The sequence below is a fragment of the Oncorhynchus gorbuscha genome, linkage group LG03 (assembly GCF_021184085.1).
Source record: "Oncorhynchus gorbuscha isolate QuinsamMale2020 ecotype Even-year linkage group LG03, OgorEven_v1.0, whole genome shotgun sequence".
Classification (NCBI taxonomy): Eukaryota; Metazoa; Chordata; class Actinopteri; order Salmoniformes; family Salmonidae; genus Oncorhynchus; species Oncorhynchus gorbuscha.
Window position 1 is genome coordinate 71,883,187 of NC_060175.1, and position 13,905 is coordinate 71,897,091.

At 44.4% G+C, this 13,905-nt stretch overlaps 1 protein-coding gene across 2 annotated transcripts in view; it reads right to left on the bottom strand.

The window, feature by feature from the left end:
- Positions 1-13,905, bottom strand: part of mtor (mechanistic target of rapamycin kinase) — a 129,164-nt gene that overhangs the window by 16,174 nt on the left and 99,085 nt on the right. For both annotated transcript variants that reach the window (XM_046343612.1, XM_046343611.1), the window contains exons 35-37: positions 3,550-3,675; positions 1,545-1,676; positions 1,055-1,170 (exon numbers count right to left, since the gene is read on the bottom strand). In XM_046343612.1, coding sequence (XP_046199568.1) covers positions 1,055-1,170; positions 1,545-1,676; positions 3,550-3,675 — 374 coding nt within the window. The remainder of the gene's footprint in view (positions 1-1,054; positions 1,171-1,544; positions 1,677-3,549; positions 3,676-13,905) is intronic.

Genomic DNA, 13,905 nt, shown 5'->3' on the forward strand with positions numbered 1-13,905 from the left:
ATATCTCACACAAAACCTGGTGTGTCAGAAGTAAACTTTCCCCCAAAATAACTGGCCTCTGAGATTCCCTCTGGCGCTCATTTGAAGTCCGCTTCATGAAGGAGAGCGCTTTGGGGAATGGGGATCGTGCTGGAAGTATTTTCATGGGCCCGTCAACCATACAAACAACCTCCTTAGGCTATCATGCCTTGTAGAGGCATTCTGAAAACGGGAGTCTTTCTATATTTAATCCGTTGACGCACAAAACAGAAATACATGCGACGAGCAATGGTGATTGGGAGCATTGCAAAAAAGGGTGTTGTTGCAAATGGGAAGAGCTTCCAACAGGAATAGAGAAAAACCTCCAGTCCCTTTCTGCCCATAACTGATCTCTATTCAGCTTTGTCCATCCCCAGTTCTAACCTTGGCCGTCAGGCTAAACCACAGCACAGATCCTGGACCAGCTGCTCATGTTACTCGTCCACTGCTATTGTTCAGCATTCGTACGCTGAAGGTGTAGCTGGGCAGCCATTTTGTGTCAAAACACAAAACAGCAACTATTCTTACAGAGAGAAGAGGTGAGGATGGTAGAATGTGACAGGAGACAGGGTGAAGAGGCAGAGGGCAACACCCGGCCAGTATGGGACACTCTGGGCTGGGGTGTGGGTGTAGGCCCAGCCAGGTGCTGACAGTTCTCACTTGCCAGAGACACACCTGGTTTCCAGTACCCGTCGGCACAATGTCACATTTGGTTGAAGATAAGTAGCTGGATTCTTGGATGCCCGTTGGCTGAGGGGTGAGTGATTGCGCAGAATGAAAAGAGACAAAACTTGTCCGGGTTTGCAAAACTAAATGCCAGTACAAGGAGCGAGGGAGGGAGTGGAGGAATATTACGACCAGGGTTGGGTCACGGTCATGGTGAAAGAGCACAACTCTCTGTACGTGACCCTTTTAGGTGAGAGAGAACATGAGGGCTGGGAAAAGGTGTGTGTGTAAAAAAGAATTCAAGCACACACTGCAATAAAAACACGAGCCCCCCCCACCCCCCTAATGTAGTTGTGGAAGGAGTCCTGACCTGGCCATAAGCTTGTGGAGCTCCTGCTTGTGTTGCTGGTCCTCGGCGGCGATGGCATGCTGGGCCTGCTGCTGCATCCCCTGGACAAAGTGCTGCATGTGCTGGAAGGCTTCGATCTGATGGGGGACAGAGGGACAAACGGTGGGGGGGGGGGGGGGAGGCAAGGGACTCTCATTCAAAACAGGGATTTAACTCAACTCTCTGTGAATGCTGTCGCCAACCTTAAGCAACCGAAAACTAAACGTTTGTGTGTGTGAGCATCTACATATCGACCGGTCCCCCTGTTGCTCTAATGGTGTGGTTGGAATGATGTGATTTTTCACTGCATTTATGCTCTTCATTTCAGTTGATTCACTAACACATAACAGTCCACAATATTTAATGAACCTACACATTACAGCCCTGCATTTCCTTACATTGCACAACAATGAGAAAACAACATTTTCTTCAGCTACAGAGAAAGCCTGAAACAACGGTATAGCTACTATACCTTGTGTTGGCTCTTCCACATGTACTTCATGTAGGCATAGGTAACGTGGGGGTGGGCGGTGGGCAGCGGGTGGTCCAGCTGCTTCGAGGGGTCCACCCCCAGGAGAAGGACCAGGGTCTTGTGGGCCAACGCCTGGGAGAAAAGAGATTCACATTGATCCATTTCTATCATAATACTCAACCTCACACACGCACAAACCCAAACTGTACACACGAGGCTAGGTGCAGCATAGTGTCAGCCGCAGAGCAGCGCCAAAGTGGAAGAAAGGGGCTCAACGGTGGAAACCTGAAGGTCAGTCTCCTATAGCCCACTCAGACCTCTAGTCAGGGACCCCCAGCCATTTCACATAGGTGATCTTTTCCAGAGCTAGCACGCCTAATTCAACTAATCATCAAGCTCTTGATTAGGTGAATCAGGTTTGCTAGTTAACAGCTCCAACAATAGTCCTGAGGAAATGTTTGAGAACCACCGCCCTGCCCTAGCTTCCAACTCCCATGGACGTACAAACCCCCAGATTTCCCCAGGCTCATTTGAACCGCTTGCTAAATAAATAGCTTAAGTATACCACACTACTGTGGAAGGAGTAACTAACCATTGACCCCTGTGGAAGGGCCTTTTAAAACACTGCAGGCATTCTTTTAGATGTTGCTCGTTTGCCCATAATCACGTTCTTCGCTCGCTGATTGATGTTCGCTCCTGTGAGTGAAAACCTCCACAATTCTCTGACATCATACCGGAATGTTCTGAAAGGATTGTGTTACAATTGGAAAGCTGGTTGGGTGCCTGCAATCCACCACAATCACTTGCAATAAAACTGGCACCAGGGAGGGAAAACGGTGACACTTTCATTAAATGGGTTTGAGGTACGGTTTCTAAACAGTGCGATTTCTGAGAGGTGCGTTTCATTTGCACAGTCGATCCAGTGAGAGCTGAGTTCACTGGAAAAATAGGGATGTCAGTAAGAATCCAAATCCAGTAGAATAGATTCCCCCTCCGAATGACACAAACCCTTTAAAGAACCGTTTTACCAAATTCCTTCCATTCTGGTTGTACTAATGTCAAATGACAATGACATCACTTGAACTCAACTTGATACAACAGCTTATAGCTTGTATCTGAAAGTAAATGCATTAGTTAAAAACAAGCCGATTGCCAAACAAGCTGGTCACTAAACACCACAAATTGTGTATTTTTGGTTGTTGTTGCCATTTATTATTTGTTATTATTAAAATAATAATAATAATGACCCCCTTTTTCTCCCCAATTCCGTGGTATCCAATTGTTAGTCGTTACTATCTTGTCTCATCACTACAACTGCCGTACGGGCTCGGGAGAGACAAAGGTCGAGAGCCATGCGTACCCCGAAACACAACCCAACCAAGCCGCACTGCTTCTTAACACAGCACGCATCCAACCCAGAAGCCAGGCGCACCAATGTGTCCGAGGAAACACCGTACGCCGAGCGACCTAGTCAGCGTGCACTGCGCCCGGCCCGCCACAGGAGTCGCTAGAGCGCTATGAGACAAGGATATCCCTACCGGCCAAACCCTCCCTAACCCGGACGACGCTCGGCCAATTGTGCGTCGCCCTATGGACCTCCCAGTCGCGGCCGGTTGCGACAGAGCCTGGGCTCGAACACAGAGTCTCTGGTGGCACAGCTAGCACTGCGATGCAGTGCCTTAGACCACTGCGCCACCCGGGAGGACCCGTTGTTGCCATTTATGACAAAGAAATTGACACCCAGATACTGGTGAATGTTCCCTTTTTTTATTGAGTGCAACATTTTGTCCAGGTCTTTGTAAGGCCATTGTAAATGTTATACTTCATAAAACGTGAGCTGAACAACGGAGTGCATCAAATCATGCTTTCATACTACATGTTTTTGCAAGGATAACTGGTTGATGGTGGAGACTAGGCGGTTGAAAAAAAATAACCCTTACTGACATACCTATTTTGAACCATTTGGCAAATGACCCATTAGCTGTTCCTGTGCTAGTGAACTCACCAGGCGCCCACTCTTGCCACAGAGACTAGCGTACTTGAGCCAGGTCCGCATGTCCTCGTGGGGGTTGATGACCAGCGATCGAACCATTAAGATCCTCTGCCAGTCCTCCACGATCCGCTGGCAACCCTAAAGACGGAGAAACAAAGAGCAATCAATCAATGATATAATCATTATTTTATTAATCAATCTCATTGCCAACAAAGGGTATATAACAAAGTATTGAGATAAACTTTTGTTATTGACCAAATATTTATTTTCCACCATAATTTGCAAATAAAGTCATTAAAAATCCTACAATGAGATTTTCTGGATTTTTTTTCTCATTTTGTCTGTCATAGTTGAAGTGTACCTATGATGAAAATTACAGGCCTCATCTTTTTAAGTGGGAGAACTTGCACAATTGGTGGCTGACTAAGTACTTTTTTTGCCCCACTGTATGTAAGAATGCTGTTCATTGACAACAGCTCAGCATTCAACACCCCACTGTATATATATATAATATATAAAAAAGTCTCAACGTCAACAGTGAAGAAGTGACTCCAGGATGCTGTACTGCTAAGCAGAGTTGCAAAGAAAAATACATATCTCAGACAGGCCAATAAAAATAAAAAATTAAGATGGGCAAAAGACCAGACACAGGACAGAGGAAATCTGCCTAGAAGGCCAGCATCCCGGAGTCGCCTCTTCACTGTTGACGTTGAGACTGGTGTTTTGCGTGTACTATTTAATGAAGCTGCCAGTTGAGGACTTGTGAGGCGTCTGTTTCACAAACTAGACACTCTAATGTACTTGTCCTCTTGCTCAGTTGTGCACCGGGGCCTCCCACTCCTCTTTCTATTCTGCTTAGAGACAGTTTGCGCTGTTCTATGAAGGGAGAAGTACACAGCGTTGTACGAGATTTTCAGTTTCTTGGAAATTCCTTGCATGGAATAGCCTTCATTTCTCAGAACAAGAATAGACTCACAAGTTTCAGAAGAAAGCCTTTGTTTCTGGCCTGTTAGCATCCCACGAATGCTGATGCTCCAGACGCTCAACTAGTCTAAAGAAGGACAGTTTTATTGCTTATTTAATCATCACAACTGTTTTCAGCTGTGATAACATAACTGTAAAAGGGGTTTCTAATGATCAATTAGCCTTTTAAAATGATAAACTTGGATTAGCTAACACAACGTGCCATTGGAACACAGGAGTGATGGTTGCTGATAATGGGCCTCTATGCAACAATGTAGATATTCCATAAAAGAAAATCTGCCATTTCCAGCTACAATAGTCATTTCCAACATTAACAATGTCTACATTGTATTTCTGATCAATTTGATGTTATTTTAATGGGCAATTTGTTTTATTTTCTTTCAAAAACAAAGACATTTATAAGTGACCCCAGACTTTTGGACAGTAGTTTATATATATAACCTAAGCAAAAAAATAAACGTCCTCTCACTGTCAACTGCGTATTTTGTCAGCAAATTTAACGTGTGTAAATATTTGTATGAACATAAGATTCAACAACTGAGACACAAACTGAAAAAGTTCCTCAGACACACACAGAACGAGCAGTATGGCTGGTGGTCATGCTGGAGGATCAAGTCAGGATGAGCCTGCAGGAAGGGTACCACATGAGGGAGGAGGATGTCTTCCTTGTAACGCACAGTGTTGAAATTGCCTGCAATGACAACAAGCTCAGTCCGATAATGCTGTGACACATCGCCCCAGACCATGACGGACCCTCCACTTCCAAATCGATCCCGCTCCAGAGTACAGGCCTCGGTGTAACGTTCATTCCTTCAACGATAAATGTGAATCCGATCATCACCCCTGGAGAGACAAAACCACGAATCGTCAGTGAAGAGCACTTTTTGCCTGTCCTGTCTGGTCCAGCGACGACTTTGCCAGTAATGTCTGTTCAGGACCTGCTTTTACAACAGACCTACAAGCCCTCAGTCCAGCCTCTCTCAGCCTATTGTGGTGAGTCTGAGCACTGATGGAGGGATTGTGCGATCCTGGTGTAACTCGGGCAGTTGTTGCCATCCTGTACCTGTCCCGCAGGTGTGATGTTCGGATGTACCGATTCTGTGCAGGTGTTGTTACACTTGTCCATTCTGTCTCCCTGTTGCGCTGTCTTAGGCATCTCACAGTACAGACATTGCAATTTATTGCCCTGGCTACATCTGTCGTCCTCATGCCTCCTCGCAGCATGCCAAAGGCACGTTCACGCAGATGAGCAGGGACCCAGGGCATCTTTCTTTTGGTGTTTTTCCAGAGTTGGTAGATATGAAAACTTAGGACACTAAAGAGGCCTAACTGTGACCTTACTGTCTGTAAGCTATTAGTGTCTTAACAACCATTCCACAGGTGCATGTTCATTAATTGCATGGGTAACAGTGTTATAACCCTTTACAACGAAGATCCGTGAAGTTATTTGGCTTTTTACGAATTATCTTTGAAAGACAGGGTCCTGAAAAATGGACATTTCTTTTTTTTGCTGAGTTAAAAATATATATATATTTGCTGGGAGAGCTAGACCTCTTTTTATTTTGTGTTCCCCTTTGTGGTTTTCTCCACATTTATTTTCACTCCCTAAAATAAATTGGTGTGGGTTTTCTTTTCTCTTGATTTGTATGTTATCAGGCAAGTCTAGTGGGCTTCCATGGTGGGTGTTTAAGACCCTACTCAAGTTTTCTTAGCCAGAACCAAGTCAGTAGGCACCCCCATGGATGCTTCTCTCTCACACACTCACACACACACACACACACACACACACACACACACACACACACACACACACACACACACACACACACACACACACACACACACACACACACACACACACACACACACACACACTTATATAAATACATACAAATAATAAAATATATTTTCCCACAAACCCTACCACCCTTCCCATAATTGGAGTCAACTAATAAACAACAACACTTAGGCTTCTACTTCCAGCTTATACACACTAGATACATTTTACAGACACAATCTATTTTTCAATAGTTATATTTTGTTTGTTTTTAGTCCTGGCCATCCTCTAACCTCATCCTTTCCCATCTATTTCTGATGTCCATCCAGCTTGATTTCTATTTGCCATATATTTTTAACAGTGCTATTTCACAAAAGTTCTGAACTTATATACGTTTTACGGACACAGTATGTTTTACACGAGTTATCTTGTTATTAGTCCCACCCTTCAGCTCCATTCAACCCCTCCCATCTATCTCTTAACACCATCCATATTGGATTTCTATTGGCCATTTTCAACTGTGCTGCGATGCTTCACAAAAGTTTGGAACATTTCTATTCTCATAGTTTCTACAGATTGTAAATGAAAGATAAACATGTTTGCTAAAAGTATTATTATATTATTAATCGATTGACTATGACTTTTCAAATCACCAAGTATTGCTAGCCGCTCTTAAATAGCACCTGTGCCAGCACTGGTGAAACTACCTACTGACTAGCGAGGCGACAGGTGCAACACATCCTGACCAACGAGGATGATTCCAATCAGGGCAAACCACATGCAAACAGAACCAAACTCATGTCAAAAATGAAATAGAGCAAAACCCCAAAACCTATAACAATCTTAAAGAACTTTTTAAGAGGCCCCAGACTTTTATGTCAGGACACATGGTTCTCGTCTCAGGTGGTTGGTTCTCAGTTCACAGAAATGCTTTCCACTTCATTCCAGGGGTGCATCCCGAATGGCACCCAATTCCCTATATAGTGCACAACTTTTGAAAGGGAATAGGGTGCCATTTAGGACACAGCCCAGGTCGTTTGATGGAGGCGTGTGCGACTCTCTTGACAGATGTGCCAGGTTATTCGCCAGTAAATCACAGGAGAAGAAGAGCCCGTCAACATTTCACCCTGAGACTCTGGTGCTGCCATTAAACTAGCCCTGTTTTGTCTGCTGGAGCCTCGCAATCCAACCCCCCCACCTCCTCTTCTTTTATGAATGGAAAGAGTGGAACCATCAAGACCTTTCACTACACAAGGACATGAGGAGGGTTTAGGGGTTTATATATTCCCCTGGAATACGTGACAGGCATTAAGGTCTTATGGAGAAGTAAATAATAGCCTTGTTGGTGTCTATGCAACAAATTCAATCACTTTTTGACAACATCTCTTTTGATTTAAACAAAACTTCCCATACATGTTTGCCCATGGAATAAGTCACTTTTTGGACTGGAATGACAAAACAGGAGATAAAGGTGCTCAAATTGAACCATTTTGTATACCCCACCACAGCAGTTTGCCAAAAGAAATGAAAAGACTCTCAGACCATGAGAAACAAGATTCTCTGGTCCAATAAAACCAAAGATTGAATTCTTTGGTATGAGTGCCAAGCGTCACACCTGGAGGAAACCTGGCACCATCCCTAAGGTGAAGCATGGTGGTGGCAGCATCATGGTGTGGGGATGTTTTTCAGTAGCAAGGACTGGGAGACTAGTTAGGATCAAGGGAAAGATGAATGGAGCAAAGTACAGGGAGATCCTTGATGAAAACCTGCTCCAAAGCGCTCAGGACCTCAGACTGGGGCGAAGGTTCACCTTCCAACAGGACAACAACCCTAAGCACACAGCCAAGACAACACAGGAATGGCTTCGGGACAAGTCTCAATGTCCTCGAGTGGCCCAGCCAGAGCCCAAACTTGAAGAGAGACCTGAAAATGGCTGCGCAGCGACACTCCCCATCCAACCTGACAGAGCTTGAGAGAATCTGCAGAGAGGAACAGGAGAAACTCACCAAATACAGGTGTCCCAAGCTTGTAGTGTCATACCCGAGAACACTCGAAGCCGTAATCGCTGCTTCAACAAAGTACTGGGTAAAGAGTCTGAATACTAATGTAAATACAATATAATTTTTTGAGCAAACATTTCTAAAAACTAGTTTTTGCTTTGTTATTATAGGGTATTGTGTGTAGATTGATGAGAAAAAAAAACAATTGAATCCATTTTAGCATTATGGTGTAACAACAAAATGTGTAAAAAGTCAAGGGGTCTGAAAACACTGTATGCACTGCACTGTATGTTGTAGCTTAAACCCTACTTAATCTGAGGCTTTTTTTGTCGTGCCTGCCATTGGTTGCGACACATACTCTTTGAATACAATGTGGGCATAATTTCAATCATAGAATTTGACCTATTGTCATTTTAACTTCTAATTACTACCACAAAGATGCATGCCGGTCTACCCACCATCCAATGTCAAATTAAATGTTCATGTCTATTCTACTATCAACCTTTCGATTATTTTAATAGGTTTCCTATGGAGGTTTGACAGTATAATTAAAACTGATATTGTAGCGGTTTTCGTCTGGTGAAGGAGACGATGACCACGGTGCAACGTGGTAAGTGTTCATCATATTTTAATTGAACAAACTGAACACTACACAACATAATAACGAAGAGAAAACGAAACAGTTTTGCCAGGTGAACAGACACTAAACAGAAATTAACCACCCATAAACAAGAGTGGGAAAACAGGCTACCTAAGTATGGTTCTCAATCAGAGACAATGATTGACAGCTGAACCATACCAAACACATAGAAATACCCGACATAGAACAAAAACATCGAATGCCCACCCCAACTCACGCCCTGACCAACCTAAAATAGAAACATACAAAAGGTCAGGACGTGACAGATATTCCCATTCAAGTTAACATTCTCTGATGCGTGGACCTCCAAACGTCCTTGTGGTATCATTTGAAGGTGAAAATGTAAATGTTATTCCCATTTTAGTCCATTTATCAGCCAAAGAATGACACCCAACCTGTACGTAGAATGTATGCACACATGACTGTAAGTCGCTTTGGATAAAAGCGTCTGCTAAATGGCATATATTATTATTATTATTATTCCTTTCCAATGATGAAGACATGGATGCGTCATGGTATGGTGGGGTATGCAAAATAGTTCAACTTTGAGCACCTTTATCTCTTGAATATTTTGACACTCTCTGAGTGAGCACTTCTATATTGGGCACATACACTGAACAAAAATAAAAACGCAACATGTAAAGTGCCATGTTTCAAAGATTCCTGAAGTGTTTCATACGCACAAAAATCGTATTTCTCTCAAATGCTGTTCACAAATTGGTTTACATTCCTGTTAGTGAACTTTTCTCATTTGCCAAGACAATCCATCCACCTGACAGGTGTGGCATATCAAGAAGCTGATCAAACAGCATGATCATTAGAGGTACACTTTGTGCTGGGGAAAATAAAAGGCCACTCTAAAATGTCCAGTGTTGTCGCACAACACAACGCCACATATGTCTCAAGTTGAGGGAGCCTGCAATTGGCATGCTGACTGCAGGAAATCCCACCAGAGTTGTTGCCAGAGAATTGAATGTCAATTTTTCTACCATAAGCCGTAGTTTTAGAGAATTTGGCAGTACGTCCGACCGGGCCTCACAACCGCAGACCACGTGTATGGCCCTGTGTGGGCGAACGGTTTGCTGATGTCAACATTGTAAACAGAGTGCTCCATGGTGGCGCTGAGGGTTATGGTATGGGCAAGCGTAAACTATGGACAACGAACACAATTGCATTTTTATCGATGGCAATATGAATGCACAGAGATACCGTGAAGAGATCCTGAGGCCCATTGTCGTGTCATTTGTCCACCACCATCAGCTCTTATTTCAGCATGATAATGTCACAAGGATCTGTAAATTATTTCTGGAAGCTAAAAATGTCCCAGTTTTTCCATGGCCTGCATACTCATCAGAGATGTCACCCATTGAGCATGTTTGGGATGCTCTAGATCGAGGTGTACGACAGAATGTTCCAGCTCCCGTCAATATCCTGCAATTTCACTGCATGAGGCAAACGGTTGTCACACCAGGTACTGACTGGTTTTCTGATCTACACCCCTACTTAAAAAAAGGTATCTTTGACAAACAGATGCATGTTTGTGTGAGAGTGAGTGAGAGAGTGAGTGTGAGTGAGAGTGTGAGAGAGATTGAAGGTGTGTGTTGTGTGTGAGTGAGCACACACGTACGTGCCTATCTTGGGTGAAGCCTCCAAATGTCAGGAACACTTGAGCTCACAGATACAGAGAGAAGAGAAGACAAGAGATAGAGAGAAGAGACAGAAAAGAGAAGAGAGAGACAGAAAAGAGAAGAGACAGACCAGAGAAGAGAGAGACAGACCAGAGAAGAGAGAGACAGACCAGAGAAGAGACAGACCAGAGAAGACAGAGAAGAGACAGTAGAGACAGACCAGAGAAGAGACCGACCAGAGAAGAGACAGAAAAGAGAAGAGAGAGACAGAAAAGAGAAGAGACAGACCAGAGAAGAGACAGACAGATCAGAGAAGAGACAGAAGAGACAGACCAGAGAAGAGACAGACAAGAGAAGAGACAGAAGAGACAGACCAGAGAAGAGACAGACCAGAGAAGAGACAGACCAGAGAAGAGACAGACCAGAGAAGAGACAGACCAGAGAAGAGACAGACCAGAGAAGAGACAGACCAGAGAAGACAGAGAAGAGACAGTAGAGACAGACCAGAGAAGAGACCGACCAGAGAAGAGACAGAAAAGAGAAGAGAGAGACAGAAAAGAGAAGAGACAGACCAGAGAAGAGACAGACAGATCAGAGAAGAGACAGAAGAGACAGATCAGAGAAGAGACAGAAGAGACAGACCAGAGAAGAGATAGACCAGAGAAGAGACAGAAGAGATAGACCAGAGAAGAGACAGACCAGAGAAGAGACAGACAAGAGAAGAGACAGACAAGAGACAGACAAGAGACAGACAAGACAAGAGACAGACAAGACAAGAGACAGACAAGACAAGAGACAGACCAGGGAAGAGACAGACAAGAGAAGAGACAGACCAGGGAAGAGACAGACAAGAGAAGAGACAGAAGAGACAGACCAGAGAAGAGACAGACCAGAGAAGAGACAGACCAGAGAAGAGACAGACCAGAGAAGAGACAGACAAGAGAAGAGACAGACAAGAGAAGAGACAGACAAGAGAAGAGACAGACAAGAGAAGAGACAGACAAGAGAAGAGACAGACCAGAGAAGAGACAGACCAGGGAAGAGACAGACCAGGGAAGAGACCGACCAGAGAAGAGACAGAAAAGAGAAGAGAGAGACAGAAAAGAGAAGAGACAGACCAGAGAAGAGACAGACAGATCAGAGAAGAGACAGAAGAGACAGATCAGAGAAGAGACAGAAGAGACAGACCAGAGAAGAGATAGACCAGAGAAGAGACAGAAGAGATAGACCAGAGAAGAGACAGACCAGAGAAGAGACAGACAAGAGAAGAGACAGACAAGAGACAGACAAGAGACAGACAAGACAAGAGACAGACAAGACAAGAGACAGACAAGACAAGAGACAGACAAGAGAAGAGACAGAAGAGACAGACCAGGGAAGAGACAGACAAGAGAAGAGACAGAAGAGACAGACCAGAGAAGAGACAGACCAGAGAAGAGACAGACCAGAGAAGAGACAGACAAGAGAAGAGACAGACAAGAGAAGAGACAGACAAGAGAAGAGACAGACAAGAGAAGAGACAGACAAGAGAAGAGACAGACCAGGGAAGAGACAGACCAGGGAAGAGACAGACCAGGGAAGAGACAGACCAGGGAAGAGACAGACCAGAGAAGAGACAGACCAGAGAAGAGACAGACCAGAGAAGAGACAGAAGAGACAGACCAGAGAAGAGACAGACCAGAGAAGAGACAGACCAGAGAAGAGACAGACCAGAGAAGAGACAGACCAGAGAAGAGACAGTACAGAGAAGAGACAGAAGAGACAGACCAGAGAAGACAGACAAGAGAGAAGACAGACAAGAGAAGAGACAGACAAGAGAAGAGACAAGAGAAGAGACAAGAGAAGAGACAAGAGAAGAGACAGATAAGAGAGGGAGAAGAGACAGGAGAGCGAGACAGAGAGACACGACAAAAGATAACAGGAAAAGGAAGAGAAGAGAGAGATATGAACCGCATTCAGTGCACTGTAACTCACCACACCTACTTTTAGGTTTTCTATCTGGCGTTCAGTCTGAGCGTGTACCAACCCGACAGTGGCCTGAAGAGACCTCCAAAGATTGTTTTGATTCCCAATTAGAGTCGGTGGTAATGGATTTAACTACACACAGCACATGGTTCCAGTTTGTTTGGGTAATTTTCTGGATCGACTGGTGTTCGTATTGAGTTGCACAGTCTTGGCCGGCGACTTCATTTTCCTTCAGAGCGTTGGTTTTGTGGCCTCTAATTGAGTCTTTTATCTGTACAGGATATAACTCTAGTTATCAATAAAAAAATATATAATCATTGTAATCAAAATCCGCCTGTCAGGAAGCATACGCTTGGAACAGGTTTGACAAGGATAACAACTGAAATAAGGAAAGTTAAGGATGCTGCCCAAATAGTTGTAATTCCTCAAGTTCAAACTCTCTGTAAATTAACAACTCAATAAGGCAATACAATACAATAACTGTGTTACCTCAATACCAACAACAATGGTTTCAACTGCACAGGAGTCTGGCTGAGCGGTAGTGCATCTGACTCACATGGTGCAAGGACAATAATCTCTCCCTCAAAATCAGCAAGACGCCATGCATTGAAAGGTGCTGATCATGGATTACAGGAAACAGCAGGGGGAGCATACCACCATCCACACCGAAGGGGCTGTAGTGGAGTTGGTGGAGAGCTTCAAGTTCCCGGTGTCCACATCACCGAGGTCTTAACGTGGTCCACACACACCAGCGCAGTCCTGAAGAGGGCACAGCAGCGTCATTTCTCGCTCAGGAGGTTGAAGAAATTTGGCATGGGCCCTCTGATCCTCTAGAAGTTCTATAACTGCACCATTGAGAGCATCTTGACTGGCTGCATCATCGCCTGGTATGGCAACCTGCACCACCCTCAACCGCAAAGGGTGGTGCAGACGACCCACTACATTACTAGGGACCGAGCTCCCTGCCATCCAGGACCTTTATACCAGGCCCAGAGAATTGACAAAGACTTCAGCTACCCAAGCCATGGCATGTTCTCTGTGCTACTGTCAGGCAGGTGGTACTGAGTATCAGGTCTCGGACCGAAAGTCTCCCAGACAGCTGCTATCCCAAAGCAATTAGACTGTTGAGTAGCTAATCAATGGCCACCGGACTATCTTACCTGTATAGACTACACAATACAAACTCAGCAAAAAAAAGAAATGTCCTCTCACTGTCAATACGTTTATTTTGAGCAAACTTAACATGTGTAAATATTTGTATGAACATAAGATTCAACAACTGAGACATAAACTGAACAAGTTCCACAGACATGTGACTAACAGAAATTGAATAATGTGTCCCTGAACAAAGGGGGGGGGGGGGGGGGGGGTCAA